The sequence below is a fragment of the Anomaloglossus baeobatrachus genome, chromosome 1 (genome assembly GCF_048569485.1).
Source record: "Anomaloglossus baeobatrachus isolate aAnoBae1 chromosome 1, aAnoBae1.hap1, whole genome shotgun sequence".
Classification (NCBI taxonomy): Eukaryota; Metazoa; Chordata; class Amphibia; order Anura; family Aromobatidae; genus Anomaloglossus; species Anomaloglossus baeobatrachus.
This window is the reverse complement of record NC_134353.1, coordinates 811,827,230-811,844,153: the sequence shown is the minus strand read 5'-3', so window position 1 is coordinate 811,844,153 and position 16,924 is coordinate 811,827,230. Positions and strand designations below refer to the sequence as shown.

General features: G+C 45.0%; 1 protein-coding gene across 5 annotated transcripts in view; it reads left to right on the top strand.

Moving 5' to 3' along the window:
* The window catches only part of PAM (peptidylglycine alpha-amidating monooxygenase), a 280,372-nt gene that overhangs the window by 179,812 nt on the left and 83,636 nt on the right, over positions 1-16,924 (top strand). For all 5 annotated transcript variants that reach the window (XM_075325058.1, XM_075325057.1, XM_075325056.1 and 2 more), the window contains exons 10-12: positions 4,198-4,278; positions 4,370-4,446; positions 6,987-7,090. In XM_075325058.1, the coding sequence (XP_075181173.1) occupies positions 4,198-4,278; positions 4,370-4,446; positions 6,987-7,090 (262 nt within the window). The remainder of the gene's footprint in view (positions 1-4,197; positions 4,279-4,369; positions 4,447-6,986; positions 7,091-16,924) is intronic.

Genomic DNA, 16,924 nt, shown 5'->3' with positions numbered 1-16,924 from the left:
TTTTGCATTTGGAAGCTGTTGCTGTGACCAGACAACATGCAGTCTAAGGAACTCTCAATTGAGGTGAAGCAGAACATCCTGAGGCTGAAAAAAAGAAAAAATCCATCAGAGAGATAGCAGACATGCTTGGAGTAGCAAAATCAACAGTCGGGTACATTCTGAGAAAAAAGGAATTGACTGGTGAGCTTGGGAACTCAAAAAGGCCTGGGCGTCCACGGATGACAACAGTGGTGGATGATCGCCGCATACTTTCTTTGGTGAAGAAGAACCCGTTCACAACATCAGCAGTCCAGAACACTCTCAGTGAAGTAGGTGTATCTGTCTCTAAGTCAACAGTAAAGAGAAGACTCCATGAAAGTAAATACAAAGGGTTCACATCTAGATGCAAACCATTCATCAATTCCAAAAATAGACAGGCCAGAGTTAAATTTGCTGAAAAACACCTCCTGAAGCCAGCTCAGTTCTGGAAAAGTATTCTATGAACAGATGAGACAAAGATCAACCTGTACCAGAATGATGGGAAGAAAAAAGTTTGGAGAAGAAAGGGAACGGCACATGATCCAAGGCACACCACATCCTCTGTAAAACATGGTGGAGGCAACGTGATGGCATGGGCATGCATGGCTTTCAATGGCACTGGGTCACTTGAGTTTATTGATGACATAACAGCAGACAAGAGTAGCCGGATGAATTCTGAAGTGTACCGGGATATACTTTCAGCCCAGATTCAGCCAAATGCCGCAAAGTTGATCGGACGGCGCTTCATAGTACAGATGGACAATGACCCCAAGCATACAGCCAAAGCTACCAAGGAGTTCATGAGTGCAAAAAAGTGGAACATTCTGCAATGGCCAAGTCAATCACCAGATCTTAACCCAATTGAGCATGCATTTCACTTGCTCAAATCCAGACTTAAGACGGAAAGACCCACAAACAAGCAAGACCTGAAGGCTGCGGCTGTAAAGGCCTGGCAAAGCATTAAGAAGGAGGAAACCCAGCGTTTGGTGATGTCCATGGGTTCCAGACTTAAGGCAGTGATTGCCTCCAAAGGATTCGCAACAAAATATTGAAAATAAAAATATTTTGTTTGGGTTTGGTTTATTTGTCCAATTACTTTTGACCTCCTAAAATGTGGAGTGTTTGTAAAGAAATGTGTACAATTCCTACAATTTCTATCAGATATTTTTGTTCAAACCTTCAAATTAAACGTTACAATCTGCACTTGAATTCTGTTGTAGAGATTTCATTTCAAATCCAATGTGGTGGCATGCAGAGCCCAACTCGCGAAAATTGTGTCACTGTCCAAATATTTCTGGACCTAACTGTGTATATGTGTGTAATATATATATATATATATATATACGTACGTACGTACATACATACATGTGTGTGTTTGTGCGTGTGTATATGTATATAATACAGTGGAACCTTGGATTACGAGCATAATTGGTTCCGGGAGTGTGCTCCTTAAACGAGTTACTCTTATATCAAAGCATATTTTCCCAAAGGAAATAATTGAAACACAGACAATTCGTTCCACAACTTAAAAATATTTACTGTATTTATACAAACTTATTCCAGTAATACAATATAATGTCCTGTATTCATATAAAATGATTACAGTACACTAATACAAAGTACTGTACGGTATAGTAAGGAAAATATAAAGCGAATTAAACAGCACTTTAGCTTACAATAAAATTGTTGGTGTGTGAGAGGTACAGTATAAGCAATGTGCTGTACTGGTTAGCAGAAAGAAAGTACATTACTGTATCCACAAATGCAAATTGATAGACATGCTATATAGTATATACTGTGCTGTACAATGGTATACTGTATACAGTACATATGTAGAGAAAGTTACCTCCAGAGCGGGTCAAAGCGTGGTGAAAGGATAGAACTGGAAGTGTGCACGGTGAGTATTTGCTCTTCTTGCAAAGCATTGCTCTTAAACCAAGTTACACATTTGTAAAAAGCTTTTTGCTTGTCTTGCAAGTTACTCTTAAAACAAGGTTCCATTGTATACTTATATTAGAGAGAGAACTTAAAATGTGTCATCTTGAACGTTATGCCTCTTTCATCTTCAGCTTACTTAACTGTTCACAATAACAGTAATTTTCACCAGGGGTTCCCAAACTTTACATGCCACTGTATTTTACCATTTTAAATTATATGACATGGTGGCACAATGTGTGATTTTATTTTCCACCCCAGCTGGAAAAGGCTTTTGGAGATATACTTTCTATATTCTTAGGGTACCGTCTCACTAAACGACGTACTAGCAATTCCAACCACGATACGACCTGGTCAGGATCACTGGTACACTACAGGGTCACTAGTGAGCTGTCAAACAGTCAGATCTTCCCAACGACGCAGCAACGATACGGTGGTCACTGGGACCCTGTCACATAGCATGATTCAAATCTTGATTAGTAACATAGGTGTGCATCTACATTGCCTTTTCCGCGTCCCCTCTGCTCCGATTGGTGGTCGTGACTGCATTGTGACTGGGCAGCCTTGCCTTTGGAGAAGGCAACATAATAGCGCTTCCATCCTTTTCCATCCTTAACCATCCTACAGTCCCGATGCAGAATGGACTGTATTACGATCTGATGGTACACACGGTCCGGGACAAGTGAATTCAGCCCTCTGAAATGTACTGCGATCTACAAGCCAGAACAGAGGATGGAAGCGGCCAATCCGAACGCAGTAGCAATCACCAATCAGAACAGAGAGGGCGCGGAAAACAATGAAGATGCACGCCTACGTGAGTCGCGAACGAGGTCGTTGGGTAAGGTGTCAAACACACCAATGCGTGCTGCCCTACGGTAGCCCGACGACCAAAAACTGAACCAGAACAGTGTGTAACGATCAGCGATCTCACAGCAGGGGCCAGGTCGCTGCTTAGTGTCACACACAGCGAGATCGCTGATGAGGTCACTGGTACGTCACAAAACCTACGACTGAGGAGCGATCTCGCTATGTGAGAAGTACCCCTTACTCTGAAAGAATTTCACTTGTTCCCTTGCTATACATTGTTCTAAAATTCGTATGTCCTTGACTTTGTAAATAGAAAGCGGCGAGCCTATTATCAGGTTACAGAGCAGGATAGTGAGTCACAGCGTCTTTCAATTTCAGGTGCTGAATTGTGTCCCTGTAAAATGCAAAAAAATTAAAATTACATCACAAGCAAGCTTTATTTCTTGAAATGTTATAAAATTGTCTTAAATCTTAATAATGTATTATATTACAATGTACCTGTCTGGGACCAAAGGAGATGTTTTCAATGGAATATAGATAGCTGCTTTTATTATTCCAGTGTGAATTTTCTCTTTTCTACATTTTGCAAATTTATTACTAATATTTTTATACATTTGCCAATCTCTATGCTATACGTAATGGCGATTACGTAAAATGATGTTTCTTGGGCTGTAGACCTTTGTCTTAATATAATTTCAATCCCCTTATGACTTTTTATTACCCAGTAACGTACAGTAGGGGATGCATTATCGTATGAATAATTTATCAATGCATTGAAGAGTTCAGCCACAGAATACATATAAGATATATATATATATATATATATATATATATATATATATATATAAAAAGAGAGGATATAAAGATCTGTGAAAAAAATTAAATGCAATTTTTTTTTTCATTTGACTGCGCATATTTTTGGCTAAAAATGTCTTTGCATTTAGGTTTCATTAAACATTTTGCACCATTTGGCTTCTACGAGCTGTTTCTTTTCCAACTGTTTTCCTGTGAAGGTTGCTCTGACTAAATTTGTAATACTTTTTTCTGTGTTTTTTTTTTTGTTTGTTTTTTTTTTTTATAAACTCTTCGCACATGATTTGTGACCACAGACCATATAAAAGTTGAGCTGAACTTTGATGTGGTCTTAAATTAACTGAGGGGAGCTCTGGAAAAGACTGATAAATGGGTTACAATCTCTCGGGATAGAGCATCCTCACTGAGCTAATTCATTCTGCAGCCAGTACCAGTACAACACCAAGACTATGCAAAACAAACAAGGAAAGATTTTTGACATTCAATGGCAATAATATTTTTAGCCAAAATTACAAGCATTTACCGTACATAAAAAAAGTCTCTAAAGCTGCCTATAGCCTTTATTGCATCTACATTAAAATGTATATATTTGCACATATTGACATCTGTTTATATTGATTTTAGCTGTGTATTCAGATATCGCCTGTGCGTATGAAAAACCAACCATGCACCCATTTGCCTACAGAGTCCATACACATCAGTTGGGTGAGTGTTCCTAGCTGGGAAATTTACATCAATTAGTTGCACTTTTTAAATACTTATACATAACTTCTACATTATGTTGTTAAACTTCTAGGTCAAGTTGTAAGTGGGTACAGAATCAGGAACGGCAAGTGGTCTTTGATTGGAAGACAGAGCCCACAGCTGCCACAGGTATCTTCTCAAACATACTCTGCTAACAGACGACTTCTTTTTGCTTGCTCATAAGGCATTTGCCCACTAGGCTAGACTTAACTTCAGGTTACATTTACGTTGTATCTTGCAAATTGAATATATTTCTACATACATAAAAATGCAAATGAAATTTATACCATATTTTTTGTTTTATAAGACGCACCGGATTATAAGACGCAGCCCAAATTTGAAGGAGGAAAATAGGAAAAAATAATTATCACTCTTAAAATAAGGGTCCATCTTATAATCTTAGTGCCTTTTATATTAGCTCACCAGTGGGAAGTGGCGTTGGTGGAGCAGCTGAGGAAGGTCACAGGAGGCAGGGTAGGCGATGCTTCTAGCTTGGAGGATGGGGTGTCATGGATCAGGAGGGTCGGAGATGCAGAGGGCTCAGAGGAGGGGATGTGGCAGCTCAAGAGGGTCAGTGTCCGGAGTTTCGGCGATACTACGGGCTCGTGGGGTGTCTTGGCGGCAGGCGCCATTGATCTGCCGGAGGGTTCGGAGGAGGGGATGTCGCGGCTCAAGCGGGTCAGTTTGCAGCAGCGGAGGGTCAGCTATACTGCAGGCTTGTGGGTTGTCGTGCAGTGAGCGCCATTGATCTGCCAGCGGACTGCAGGCTCCATTGAATTGCCAGCCGTTGATGCGATGGACTTCATGAAAATGGCCACGGAGGCGGCACATGTGCAAATTGGCTTCCGTGGCCATTTTATTGAAGTCCATCGCGTCAACCACCGGCGATTCAAAGTAGCCCGCAGATCAATGGCACCTGTCGCTGCGACACCCCACGAGCCCGCAGTGTCGCTACGCACCCCCTCCTCCGAGCTCACCGGCAGATCAATGGTGCCCGCTGCTGTGACACCCCACAAGCCCACAGTATCGCCGAATTTCCTGAGTTAGAGCTCCTGAGCTGCTCCACTGCAGTGACACCCCTCCGAGCCCTCCGTATCGCCGACCCTGCGCCACCACTGCCGGCCCAGTAAGCCATATGCAGTTTGTAAGATGCATAGAATTAGCCACTGGTAAGGTACCACATCAATCAGAATAAACAGCCGGGGTACATGAAATAAAACTTAACTTTTAATATATTCCTTAAAAGAAGCCGGAGATCCCAACCTCAATTAAAATGTTATCTAAAAAAGCCAGAACCACACACAGTTCCCCTCAGCATGTAGGAGGAGTTCAAACGGCCAGAAGGTCACTTCTTAGTTGATAACAATCTGGTAGACTGACCACTGTATATCTGTAAAAACAGGGCAGCTACCAACAGGATATGGACCACCTCAGTACCACTGGGTCACAATAAATCACTGTTTTTATATATGGAAAAAGTGGAATGGTCTCACCCAGAAACGATCCATCCACCTTTTAACCTAAAGGATCCTCATAGCACTCAGGGCGTCCCAATGGTCCTTTCATGGACTGAGCATATGGTCTCCTTGTTAGGAAATGAGGTCCTGGTATCCCCGTTCTCCTTTTAGGGTAAAAGGTGGATGGATCGTTTCTGGGTGAGACCATTCCACTTTTTCCATATTTAAAAACAGTGATTTATTGTGACCCAGTGGTACTGAGGTGGTCCATATCCTGTTGGTAGCTGCCCTGTTTTTACAGATATACAGTGGTCAGTCTACCAGATTGTTATAGAAGTGACCTTCTGGCCGTTTGAACTCCTCCTACATGCTGAGGGGAACTGTGTGTGATTCTGGCTTTTTTAGATAACATTTTAATTGAGGTTGGGATCTCCGGCTTCTTTTAAGGAATATATTAAAAGTTAAGTTTTATTTCTTGTACCCCGGCTGTTTATTCAGTTTGTAAGATGCACCCTCGTCTTACAAAACAGAAAATACGGTATTTACCTAGGCAATTCAGGAATTCTGTGGTACTGCAGTGCCAGATGTGCGGGTAGACAATGGTGAAGAAACATCCCCAGCTTCAGCTATACTAGTCTGTTCTGACATCTAGTATTATGCATCAGCACAGCACTGGAAGCATTCTCGGGCTACTACTTTCTGTAATCTGAAGTTAGGGAGGCATGTACTGCGATATCTACGATTGTATTCAGTGTTCGCCACTACCACAGGTAAAAATGTTGGATGTGATTTCTATGAAAAGAAAGTTTGAAGAGTTGGTATTAGTGAAATGGGGTTTAGGGTTGATGGGGTTAGGGGTTGATACCTTTGCACTGACTTTGTAAGAAGACCAGGTGGGTCTTGTACGTACTTCTCTAGACTATGTGTGGTTCCTATGGGTTGTAGGTTTCCTCCCACTCACCAAAAACATAAGGATATATTCATTATCTTCCTTTCAAATTTCTCCTGATATATATTCATCATATTGTCATGTGTACAGTGCTATGAATTTGCAGTTCAGAAAGTAATACATTCCAGTGCAGCTGTTTTATTGTACGCGCACACTATGGAGGACGTGTCCGGGTAAAAGCTGCATTTTGATGCCTTTAACTGACTTCCTGCAAATAGACATTCATGCTTCAGAATTATTTATCTTTTATTTTTTTTATTTAGGCATTTTACCCAGTAGAAGATCCAATTGACGTTCGTCCTGGAGATATTCTAGCAGCCAGATGTCTTTTCACTGGTCAGGGCAGGACATCTAATACTTATATTGGGCAAGTTATAGTCTTAATCTTCGCATTTCATTTAAAATATGACAGTAAAACAATCTCTTTACTTTTGAAATATATATGTGTCATGTTCCAAGGACAAATTACAGTACAGTATTGAGGAGCTTTGAAAATCTTACCACCTCATAACCTCATAAAATAAATATCCTAGCCACATTTCCTTGGTACTGGACAGTCACAGACAATAGCTATAAAAAATACATGTACAAATTGTACATATACTGTATACACACACACATACAGTATATGGATAGAGCAAGGAAAGCGCAGATATCATAAAGAGTGCCTTAAATAGTATTCATAGCCTGTGAACGTTTTCACATTTTGTCACATTACATCCACAAACTTAAATGTATCTTATCGGGATTTTATGTGATATACCAACACAAAGTAGCAATTATTTGTGAACTGTTAAAGGAAACCTGTATCCAGATTTGGCGACTATAAGCTGCGGCCATCACCAGTGAGCTCTTATATACAGTATTTCAGAATGCTGTATATAAGAGCCTAGGCCGCTGTGTAGAACGTAAAAACACTTTTCTAATACTAACGTACTGGGACAGTCTGGTCCGATAAGTGTTGCTGCTTTTCAGTCCAGCGCCTCATCTCTGCGGCAATCACTGTCCTCCTTCGTTTGAGGCCCGTGTGAATGACGTGTCCTACGCACTACGTATTGTAGTGCGCTTGCGTGGGCTGTCTTTAACCTTTCCTCACACTTGCGCATTACAGTACTTTGATCTGCCCTCCGCAGACAAGTGTCACGATGGTGACTTCACGGGTTCATCAGAGTTCATTGGGAACTCCGATGACCTCCTGGAGGGCACTGCACACACACTGCTTGCTCACCTTTTTTTCTCAGCGTTTTTTCTAATAAGACATATAACAAAGTTTCTTATCTTTACTTTTACATTTGACACGGAGAGTTGATTAACAGAAACATAAGGGAACGTCTATGAATCTGGGACAATGCCTCCTGGTCTCTTTCACATAGCAGCAATGGCGGTCAGATGTATAACCGTCAGTGATGAGATCAGCTGTGGAATGGTGGTGGATGGATGGTTACCTAGCTTTCTCAGTAGATGCATCAAACTTCAGGATGGATTTTTTTAAATTTTAATTTTATTTTCTAAATTGCTAGATATTGATGTATTCAGCAAAAATCTAATGTTGATGGGCAGCTGAATATTCAAGAGCCCAAAAATTTTATTATTTACATCATGAGGCTTTTATTCATGGTCTATTGTTCTAAACGTGACTGGAGCGAATTTCCAAATGACGCAGAGAGGCAGCTAATTAGGGATTAAATTGGATCAGCCTGGAATGTCTTTGATTTATTCCCATATGGGCTACACTTTGCATAAAATTGTGCTGCGCTCAAGAAGGCAACGGTCACGAAAGAAACATATGTCTATTCATAGCAGCTCCATTGTGGAAAGGTTTAGATGTATGTAATAGAACAAAATCCAGATTTTGATTAAATAGATTTGGGTGATTTTTGCCATACGTCCAGCATATGTCCAGTAGCAGACAGACATAGACCTAGACCAGCAAGAGAAAACTGAAGAATCGTAATAGTCAGAAAACTATGTAAGCAAACAATGGCCATTTGCATATTTGTAATACAATATGTTCCTCATACCTGAGTGCAGGTAAATGTGTGTTTTATAGTCTTCAATTTTCTGGTGATCACAACTTATTATAGATCTTCAAGAATGTACAAAACATAAACAACATTTTTGTACATATCTGAAAAAGACGAATACTGCCAGGATGGAAGCCATACAGTGTCCCGGTGACTCCATCGTCTTCATTCAAGTGAATTGCTCTGTCAGACATTTTGATGGAAACCCAAACATAATGCTTGGCGTAGACCACAATATGAGCTTGAAACATAAATTACACTACCCCCACTTAAGCCAAGTACCAAAATATCATTGCCTCTTACCTTCAGACTCTATAGCAGTGATTCCCAACCTTTCTTACCTCAAGAGCCACATTCAGCTTTGAGAAAGGGTCGTAAGACAAATCTTGAGCCCCTCCGAATTGTGACAACTAGTTTTTCTCCCACAGTAGCGACATCCAGAGCCCCTGTTATCAGTATAATTATTATTATTATTTATTATTATAGCGCCATCAATTCCATTGCACTTTACTATACATAATAGGGACAAGTACAATAATCATAAACAATACAAGGCATAGACAGGTACAGGAGGGTAGAGGTCCCTGCCAGCAAGGGCTCACAGTCTACAAGGGATAGGTGAGGATACAGTAGGTTAGGGTAGAACTGATTGTGCGGCGCTGTATCAGACTGAGGGTTACGTCAGATTGTAGGCTTATCGGAAGAGGTGGGTCTTCAGGTTCCTTTTGAAGCTTGTCGAGGTAGGCGAGAGTCTGATGTGTTGAGACAGAGCATTCCAGAGTATGGGGGAGGCACAGGAGAAATCTTGGATGCGATGGTGGGAAGAAGAGATGAGAGGGGACTAGAGAAGGGAATCTTGTGAGGATCGAAGGTTCCGTGTCAGTAGGTACCGGGAGACGAAGTCAGAGATGTAGGGAAGAGACAGGTTGTGGATGGCTTTGTAGGTCATGGTTAGGGTTTTGAACTGTAGTCGTTGGGCAATGGGAAGCCAGTGAAGGGATTGGCAGAGAGGAGTGGTCGGGGAGTAGCGGGGGGACAGGTGGATTAGCCGGGGAGCACAGTTTAGAATAGATTGTAGGGGTGCAAGACTGTTAGAAGGGAGGCCACAGAGCAGGAGGTTGCAATAATCCAGGCGTGAAATAATAAGGGCATGTACTAGGGTCTTTGCAGCTTCTTGGGAAAGGAATGTATGGATCCGGGAAAAATTTTTGGAGGTGGCAGGAGGTGAATAGGGCTTGGATGTGTGGCTTGAAAGAGAGATCAGAGTCTAGGATTACTCCCAGGCAGCGAGCACGTGGCAACTAAAGCTTCCCCACCGAAATCACCAAGGCAGTTTACTTGCATCTAGGGGTTCCCATCTTAACCTCATTAGGTATTTTTGCATCATGCACTCCCACCACACTATCGGATCCAGCTTCAAGCACCCCCTTTATCTGGCAGTATCATCCTATGTCCAGCTTAGTACTTATATAATTTATATGTATATACACATCCAGATCTGCTCTTCTATTTGGGCCTACTCACAAAAGTCACCACCTGGAGGCATACTATTCATGGCGTTCGTTAGACCTGGTGCTATTGCACCAAGCTGGAAGACAGCTGTGAGACTGTGAGACATCATGGGCCTGTGAGCCACATGTGGCTCTCAAGCCACCAATTGGCGATCCCTGCTCTATGGCTTATACTCATGAATTTCTTTATAGTATCTTGAGATTGTCTTTAGTTTACCCACATCTTTCTGCTTTGATGCCGCTCTTATGTGCCTGGCGTTTTTTAATATTCTCACCCTCGGTTGTTTGGTGGTCATCCCAATATAAATCAATTTACACAGACAGGTATCATACTACATGAGCTGAAAAAAGTGGTAGCACGTTCAAGATATTGTTAAGTGGCATAATCCCCGCTTCAGTAAGAGCCCTACCTGGCTCCCTTAGGGTACCTTCACACTTAGCGATGCAGCAGCGATCCGACCAGCGATCTGACCTGGTCAGGATCGCTGCTGCATCGCTACATGGTCGCTGGTGAGCTGTCAAACAGGCAGATCTCACCAGCGACCAGTGAACAGCCCCCAGCCAGCAGCGACGTGCAAGCGACGCTGCGCTTGCACGGAGCCGCCGTCTGGAAGCTGCGGAGACTGGTAACTAAGGTAAACATCGGGTATGGTTACCCGATGTTTACATTAGTTACCAGCGCACACCGCTTAGCTGTGTGTGCAGGGAGCAGGGAGCCGCGCACACTGAGCGCTGGCTCCTTGCTCTCCTAGCTGCTGTACACATCGGGTTAATTAACCCGATGTGTACAGCAGCTACATGTGCAGAGAGCCGGAGCCGGCAGCACAGGCAGCGTGAGAGCTGCAGAGGCTGGTAACTAAGGTAAATATCGGGTAACCACCTTGGTTACCCGATGTTTATCTTGGTTACAAGCTTACCTCAGCTGTCAGACGCCGGCTCCTGCTCCCTGCTCGCTTCATTTGTCGCTCTCTCGCTGTCACACACAGCGATCTGTGTGTCACAGTGGGAGAGCGCCTTTGAAGAAAACGAACCAGGGCTGTGTGTAACGAGCAGCGATCTCGCAGCAGGGGCCAGATCGCTGCTCAGTGTCACACACAGCGAGATCGCTAATGAGGTCACTGCTGCGTCACAAAAAGCGAGACTCAGCAGCGATCTCGGCAGTGAGCTCGCTGTGTGTGAAGCACCCCTTACTCCCAAATGGGTGGCCCTGGGAAGGAGGTATACAATGTTTTGTCAAGAGGTCTCTCAAAGTGTGTGACCTCTAACAAGTGTCAATTTGAATGTGGTAATAAGATGTGGAAACTGATTTGTACAGTTTTCTCGTGTTTTACTCGCAAAGAGTGAATCTCTTGACACCAATTTCTCTCACATTTCTTATTGTTTTCTGGATGTGTGCTGTCTCTTAAAATCTTTTACGAAGCTTCTAATCTTGGACTTTAGATCTGTTTTAACCACAGAAACTGGTCCACTGGAATGGCTCATCTATATATATACCGTATATAATTGCCTTCTTCTGTCTGTCTGTCTTGCTCCAAAATGACGTCATTACAGTGACAACCGTCGCATTGGCCGCTCGGCTCGACCCGGCAACGCCCCCCACACGCATTGGCCGCTTGGCCCAGCCACGCCCCTTGCACGCATTGCTCGCTCGGCCACGCCTCCCATACGCATTGGCCGCTCGGCAACGCCCCCCCGCACGTATTGGCCGTTCTGCCATGCCCCCCGCACACTGTGCCCGCTCGGCCACAACCCCCGTATACTGTATTTGCTCAGCCACGCCCCCCGCACACTGTGCCCGCTCGGCCACGCCCCCGCACACTGTGCTCTCTCGGCCACGCCCCCTGCACACTGTGCCTGCTCGGCCACGCCCCCCGCACACTGTGCCCGCTCGGCCACGCCCCCACACACTGTGCCCGCTCGTCCACGCCCCCCGCACACTTTGCCCGCTCGGCCACACCCTCCGCACACTTTGCCCGCTCGGCCAAGCCCCCCGCACACTTTGCCGCTTGGCCACGCCCCCCGCACACATTGGGCACCTATACACCTCCCCCCAGGACTACTCCTCCTTTTATCCTCCACACCCCCCAGGGCTACTCCTCCTATTAGACTCCTCCCCCCAGGACTACTCCTCCTATTATCCTCCTCTCCCCCCAGGACTATTCCTCCTATTATACTCCTCTCCCCCCAGGACTACTACTCCTATTATACTTTTCTTTCACCAGGGCTACTCCTTCTATTATACTCCTCTCTCCCCAGGACGACAACTCCTAATATCCTCCTCTCCCCCCAGGACTACTACTCCTATTATACTCCTCACCTCGAGGACTACTCCTCCTATTATACTCCTCTCTCCCCAGGACTACTCCTATTATACAACTCTCTCCCCAGGGCTACTCCTCCTAGTAGCCTCCTCTCCCCCCAGGACTACTCCTCCTATCATACTCCTCACCTCCAGGACTACTACTCCTATTATACTCCTCTCTCCCCAGGACTACTCCTCCTATTACACTCCTCTTCCCCCAAGACTACTCCTCCTATTATCCTCCTCTCCCCCCCAAGACTACTCCTCCTATTATCCTCCTCTCCCCCCCAGGACTACTCCTCCTATCATACTCCTCACCTCCAGGACTACTCCTCCTATTATACTCCTCTCTCCGCAGGACTACTCCTCCTATTATACACCTGTCTCCCCAGGACTACTACTCCTATTATACTCCTCTCTCCCCAGGACTACTCCTCCTATTACACTCCTCTCCCCCCAAGACTACTCCTCCTATTATCCTCCTCTCCCCCCCAGCACTACTCCTCCTATTATACTCCTCTCCCCCCAGGACTACTCCTCCTATTATACTCCTCTCTCCCCAGGACTACTCCTCCTATTATCCTCCTCTCCTCCCAGGACTACTCCTCCTATTATCCTCCTCTCCCCCCAGGACTACTCCTCCTATTATACTCTGTCCCCCAGGACTACTCCTCCTATTATACTCCTCTCTCCCCAGGAGTACTCCTCCTATTATACCCTTCTCTCCCCAGGACTACTCCTATTATACCCCTCTCTCCCCAGGACTACTCCTATTATACCCCTCCTCCTATTATCCTTCTCTCCCCCCCGGACTACTCCTCCTATTATACTCTGTCCCCCAGGACTACTCCTCCTATTATCCTCCTCTCCTACCAGGACTACTCCTCCTATTATCCTCCTCTCCCCCCAGGACTACTCCTCCTATTATACTCCTCTCTCCCCAGGACTACTCCTCCTATTATACTCCTCTCCCCCCAGGACTACTCTTCCTATTATACTCCTCACCTCCAGGACTACTCCTCCTATTATACTCCTCTCCCCCAGGACTACTCCTTCTATTATCCTCCTCTCCCCCCAGGACTACTCCTATTGTACCCCTCTCTCCCCAGGACTACTCCTCCTATTATCCTCCTCTCCCCCCAGGACTACTCCTCCTATTATACTCCTCTCCCCCCAGGACTACTCCTCCTATTATACTCCTCTCCCTCCAGGACTACTCCTCCAACACACACACTGCACAAAACATACCTCCCCCCAAAACACACACACGCACCCACACAAACCGTGCAACACACACAGCACCACACACACACAACGCTGCAGACAGACAGTGCTCCACAAACAACGCAACACACAAAAAACACCGCTCTCACCCGCCCACACTCAGACAACACCCAGAACATTTACAGCGCCCTACACAAACACTTGGCAACTACACACAACAACATCTATATATATAACAAACAAAAATCATACATTAACTACACAATAAATTCTAGAATACCCGATGCGTTAGAATCTGGCCACCTTCTAGTTTTATATAAGGATAGTGAGATGTGGTGTGTCCCATGTAAAACATTGTCAAATAAGTCTCTAATCAGGGGAGCCACTCATTGTGGCAGCTTTCCACTCCAGATACCCTAATACGGTGTTTATTTCTTATTCAAACAAGAAAGGGAAAAGATCAGTTCACCTGTATAGAGGACAGTCACAAAAACTCCCAAGTAACAAAAATGGTAGAAAAAAACCCAGTATTGATCTCGTCCATAAAATTCATAGAATCTATTAAATAATTGATTTAAAAAAATCCAGAGTTAAAATCAACACAGCGGTACAGAGCATGGCTAGGAGTGTTTCTGACCATTGTGATCATTAGGTATTGACGAATGACCACAATGGTCAGAAACACGTTGCCTCATTCACTTTTAGCCATGCTCTGTGCCACTTTGTTGATTTTACCTTCTATGATTTTTATGGATGGAATCAGTGCTGTTTTTGTCTACATTTTTTGTTTTTCTTTTCTCTTAAAGCATTTTTAGTGGCTGTATTATCTGGCATCTCACTATAAACTACAGTCTGAACAGAAATATCCTTGAATTAATGTCAATCTTTGTGGGAGCCATTATTCTTCATGACTCCTGTATCTCCGTCTCGTCTGCTCCCACGATTCGGGCACCTTGAGCTGGCATGTGCTCTTCACGTAGAAGGCTTCTGTACAAATGTGCCGCCTCTGGTGCAGACAAACTGCTCGGATCCGGGGTTGCCGTGGCTCGAGGGTCTCAGGATCCGGGGCTTGCGGCCACTTCAAATGTAAAAAGGGGGAATTATTTACAAGGGATAGTTCGTGACGCCACCCGTGGTTCGCGGTAAGGGGAGTACTCGGGGGAGATGGAGTGGGGCAGTCAGGTGGTGATCCCTCAATGGGTAGGGGAGACCCCGGGACTCTGGAGAAAGGTCGCGGATAGCGTTGTGCAGGCTATGCAGGCAGGCAGGACCCAGGGGATGCAGAGTACTCACTCAGGCTGTGTGGCTGTAGGTGTAATTATTAAGCATACTCTGACACAGAAGTAAACCAAGTCTCTGGGTACCGCTGCTTCTCGGGGGACCTCATCCGGGTTTCCGTACCCTCTAGTTCTGCTTAGTGGTCCGGAGCCTGCCTCCACGCACAATTGTGTAGATGTTCCTAAGTGACCCTTCGGCCTGAAGCTGTCAGTGTCCCACTCCCTATGTTGAAATAGTGGAGCTGTGCTCTCGATGGCTGACACTTGGGATTTCAGTGGGCCGCATAAGCTGGAAAGCCCTTTCCCCCTAGTTGTGTTGGTGCCTTCGATCTCTGAGCTCTTAGGGAAAGTTCATAAAGAGACTATCCTCCACAGGTGAATTATCAGGTTGCGTGAAGCTACTCCCTGATCTAGGGTCCTGTACCCCGCCGTGCTCAGTACCGGTCCGGTTACTGGACTTTCCGGTGCCGACCGTTCTCCAAAACTAAGGGGCCCTTTGCATACTACAACATCGCAAGCCGATGCTGCGATGCCGAGCGCGATAGTCCCCGCCTCCGTCGCAGCTGCGATATGGTGATAGCTGCCGTAGCGAACATTATCGCTCCAGCAGCTTCACATGCACTCACCTGCTCTGCGACGTCGCTCTGGCCGGCGAACCGCCTCCTTCCTAAGGGGGCGGGTCGTGCGGCGTCATAGCGACGTCACACGGCAGGCGGCCAATAGAAGCGGAGGGGCGGAGATAAGCGAGACGTAAACATCCCGCCCACCTCCTTCCTTCCGCATAGCCGGCCGGGACGCAGGTTGGAGATGTTCCTCGCTCCTGCGGCCTCACACACAGCGATGTGTGCCGCTGCAGGAACGAGACAGGGGTGCAGTTCCCTGTGACACTCTGATAGAGTCACGGGCGTCACACAAATAGTGATAAAAAGTGACTGTATTCCAGTGTCAAACATTAGCTTTTCTTGGCTTTAGCCTTAAAAAGAAAAAGATAACAGTGAATTTCCACTTGTCTATGTTTTCCTTCAGGCTTTGTAAAAATTAATTTTCCCACAAGTCTGGCATTTGCCTAAAACATTGTGTTGCCTGCATGGAAGAAACAGAAAATCAATGGCATTAGGATCGTTCTTGGGAATGTTGTGCCGGAAGCTCGTCCTCTGTTTGTCTTCTTGGGTGTGCAGGGAGAAGGCAATTAAAGTGACAGGTTTTCCTTGCACTCGGGATGAAGCAGAGCCATTTTCACAGCATCAGTAGCACAGGCATAGGTTGGCGACTGACTCATATGGTCTCTCGGGGGCTTTCTGCTTTCATCGCACGGAAGAAACCAATTCCCTTTTTTGTAGCCCTTGTGTTTTTATCCTCCTCATATCATTACTGTTGCTATGGTAAATAAGTGAATCTTGCTAGACCGCACTGGAGAAGACGGCCTCGCCATATATTTCATAGCTAAAACCTTCTCCTCTACACTTCCTTCTGCATTCTCCTGTGTATATACTTATAATAAAAGATGTGCACTTTGTCATAGAAATATATATGGTCTGTGCGAGATACCACTGAGACGTTTGCGGGGAAATGCAGTGATTTGCCGCTTGGTCTTCCATCACTCTGTAGTAATCATTTGGCCTTTGTAGGAGACGGTTGTTGGTTACATCTTAGCAAGGAATTCATCGTGGGTGAAATATCAATTAATATTACATTATGGCCTATAATGTGAATCTGAGAAGGTTAGCCACTTGATTGCCCACAATAATCACAAATAAAAAAATAATATTCAATTAAAATATGCGTATTACCTAGGCTGAATACTGTGCGGGAAATAACTGGAGCTAGCTGCACCTCTGCTTATACCGGGGAATGCGCTACCAA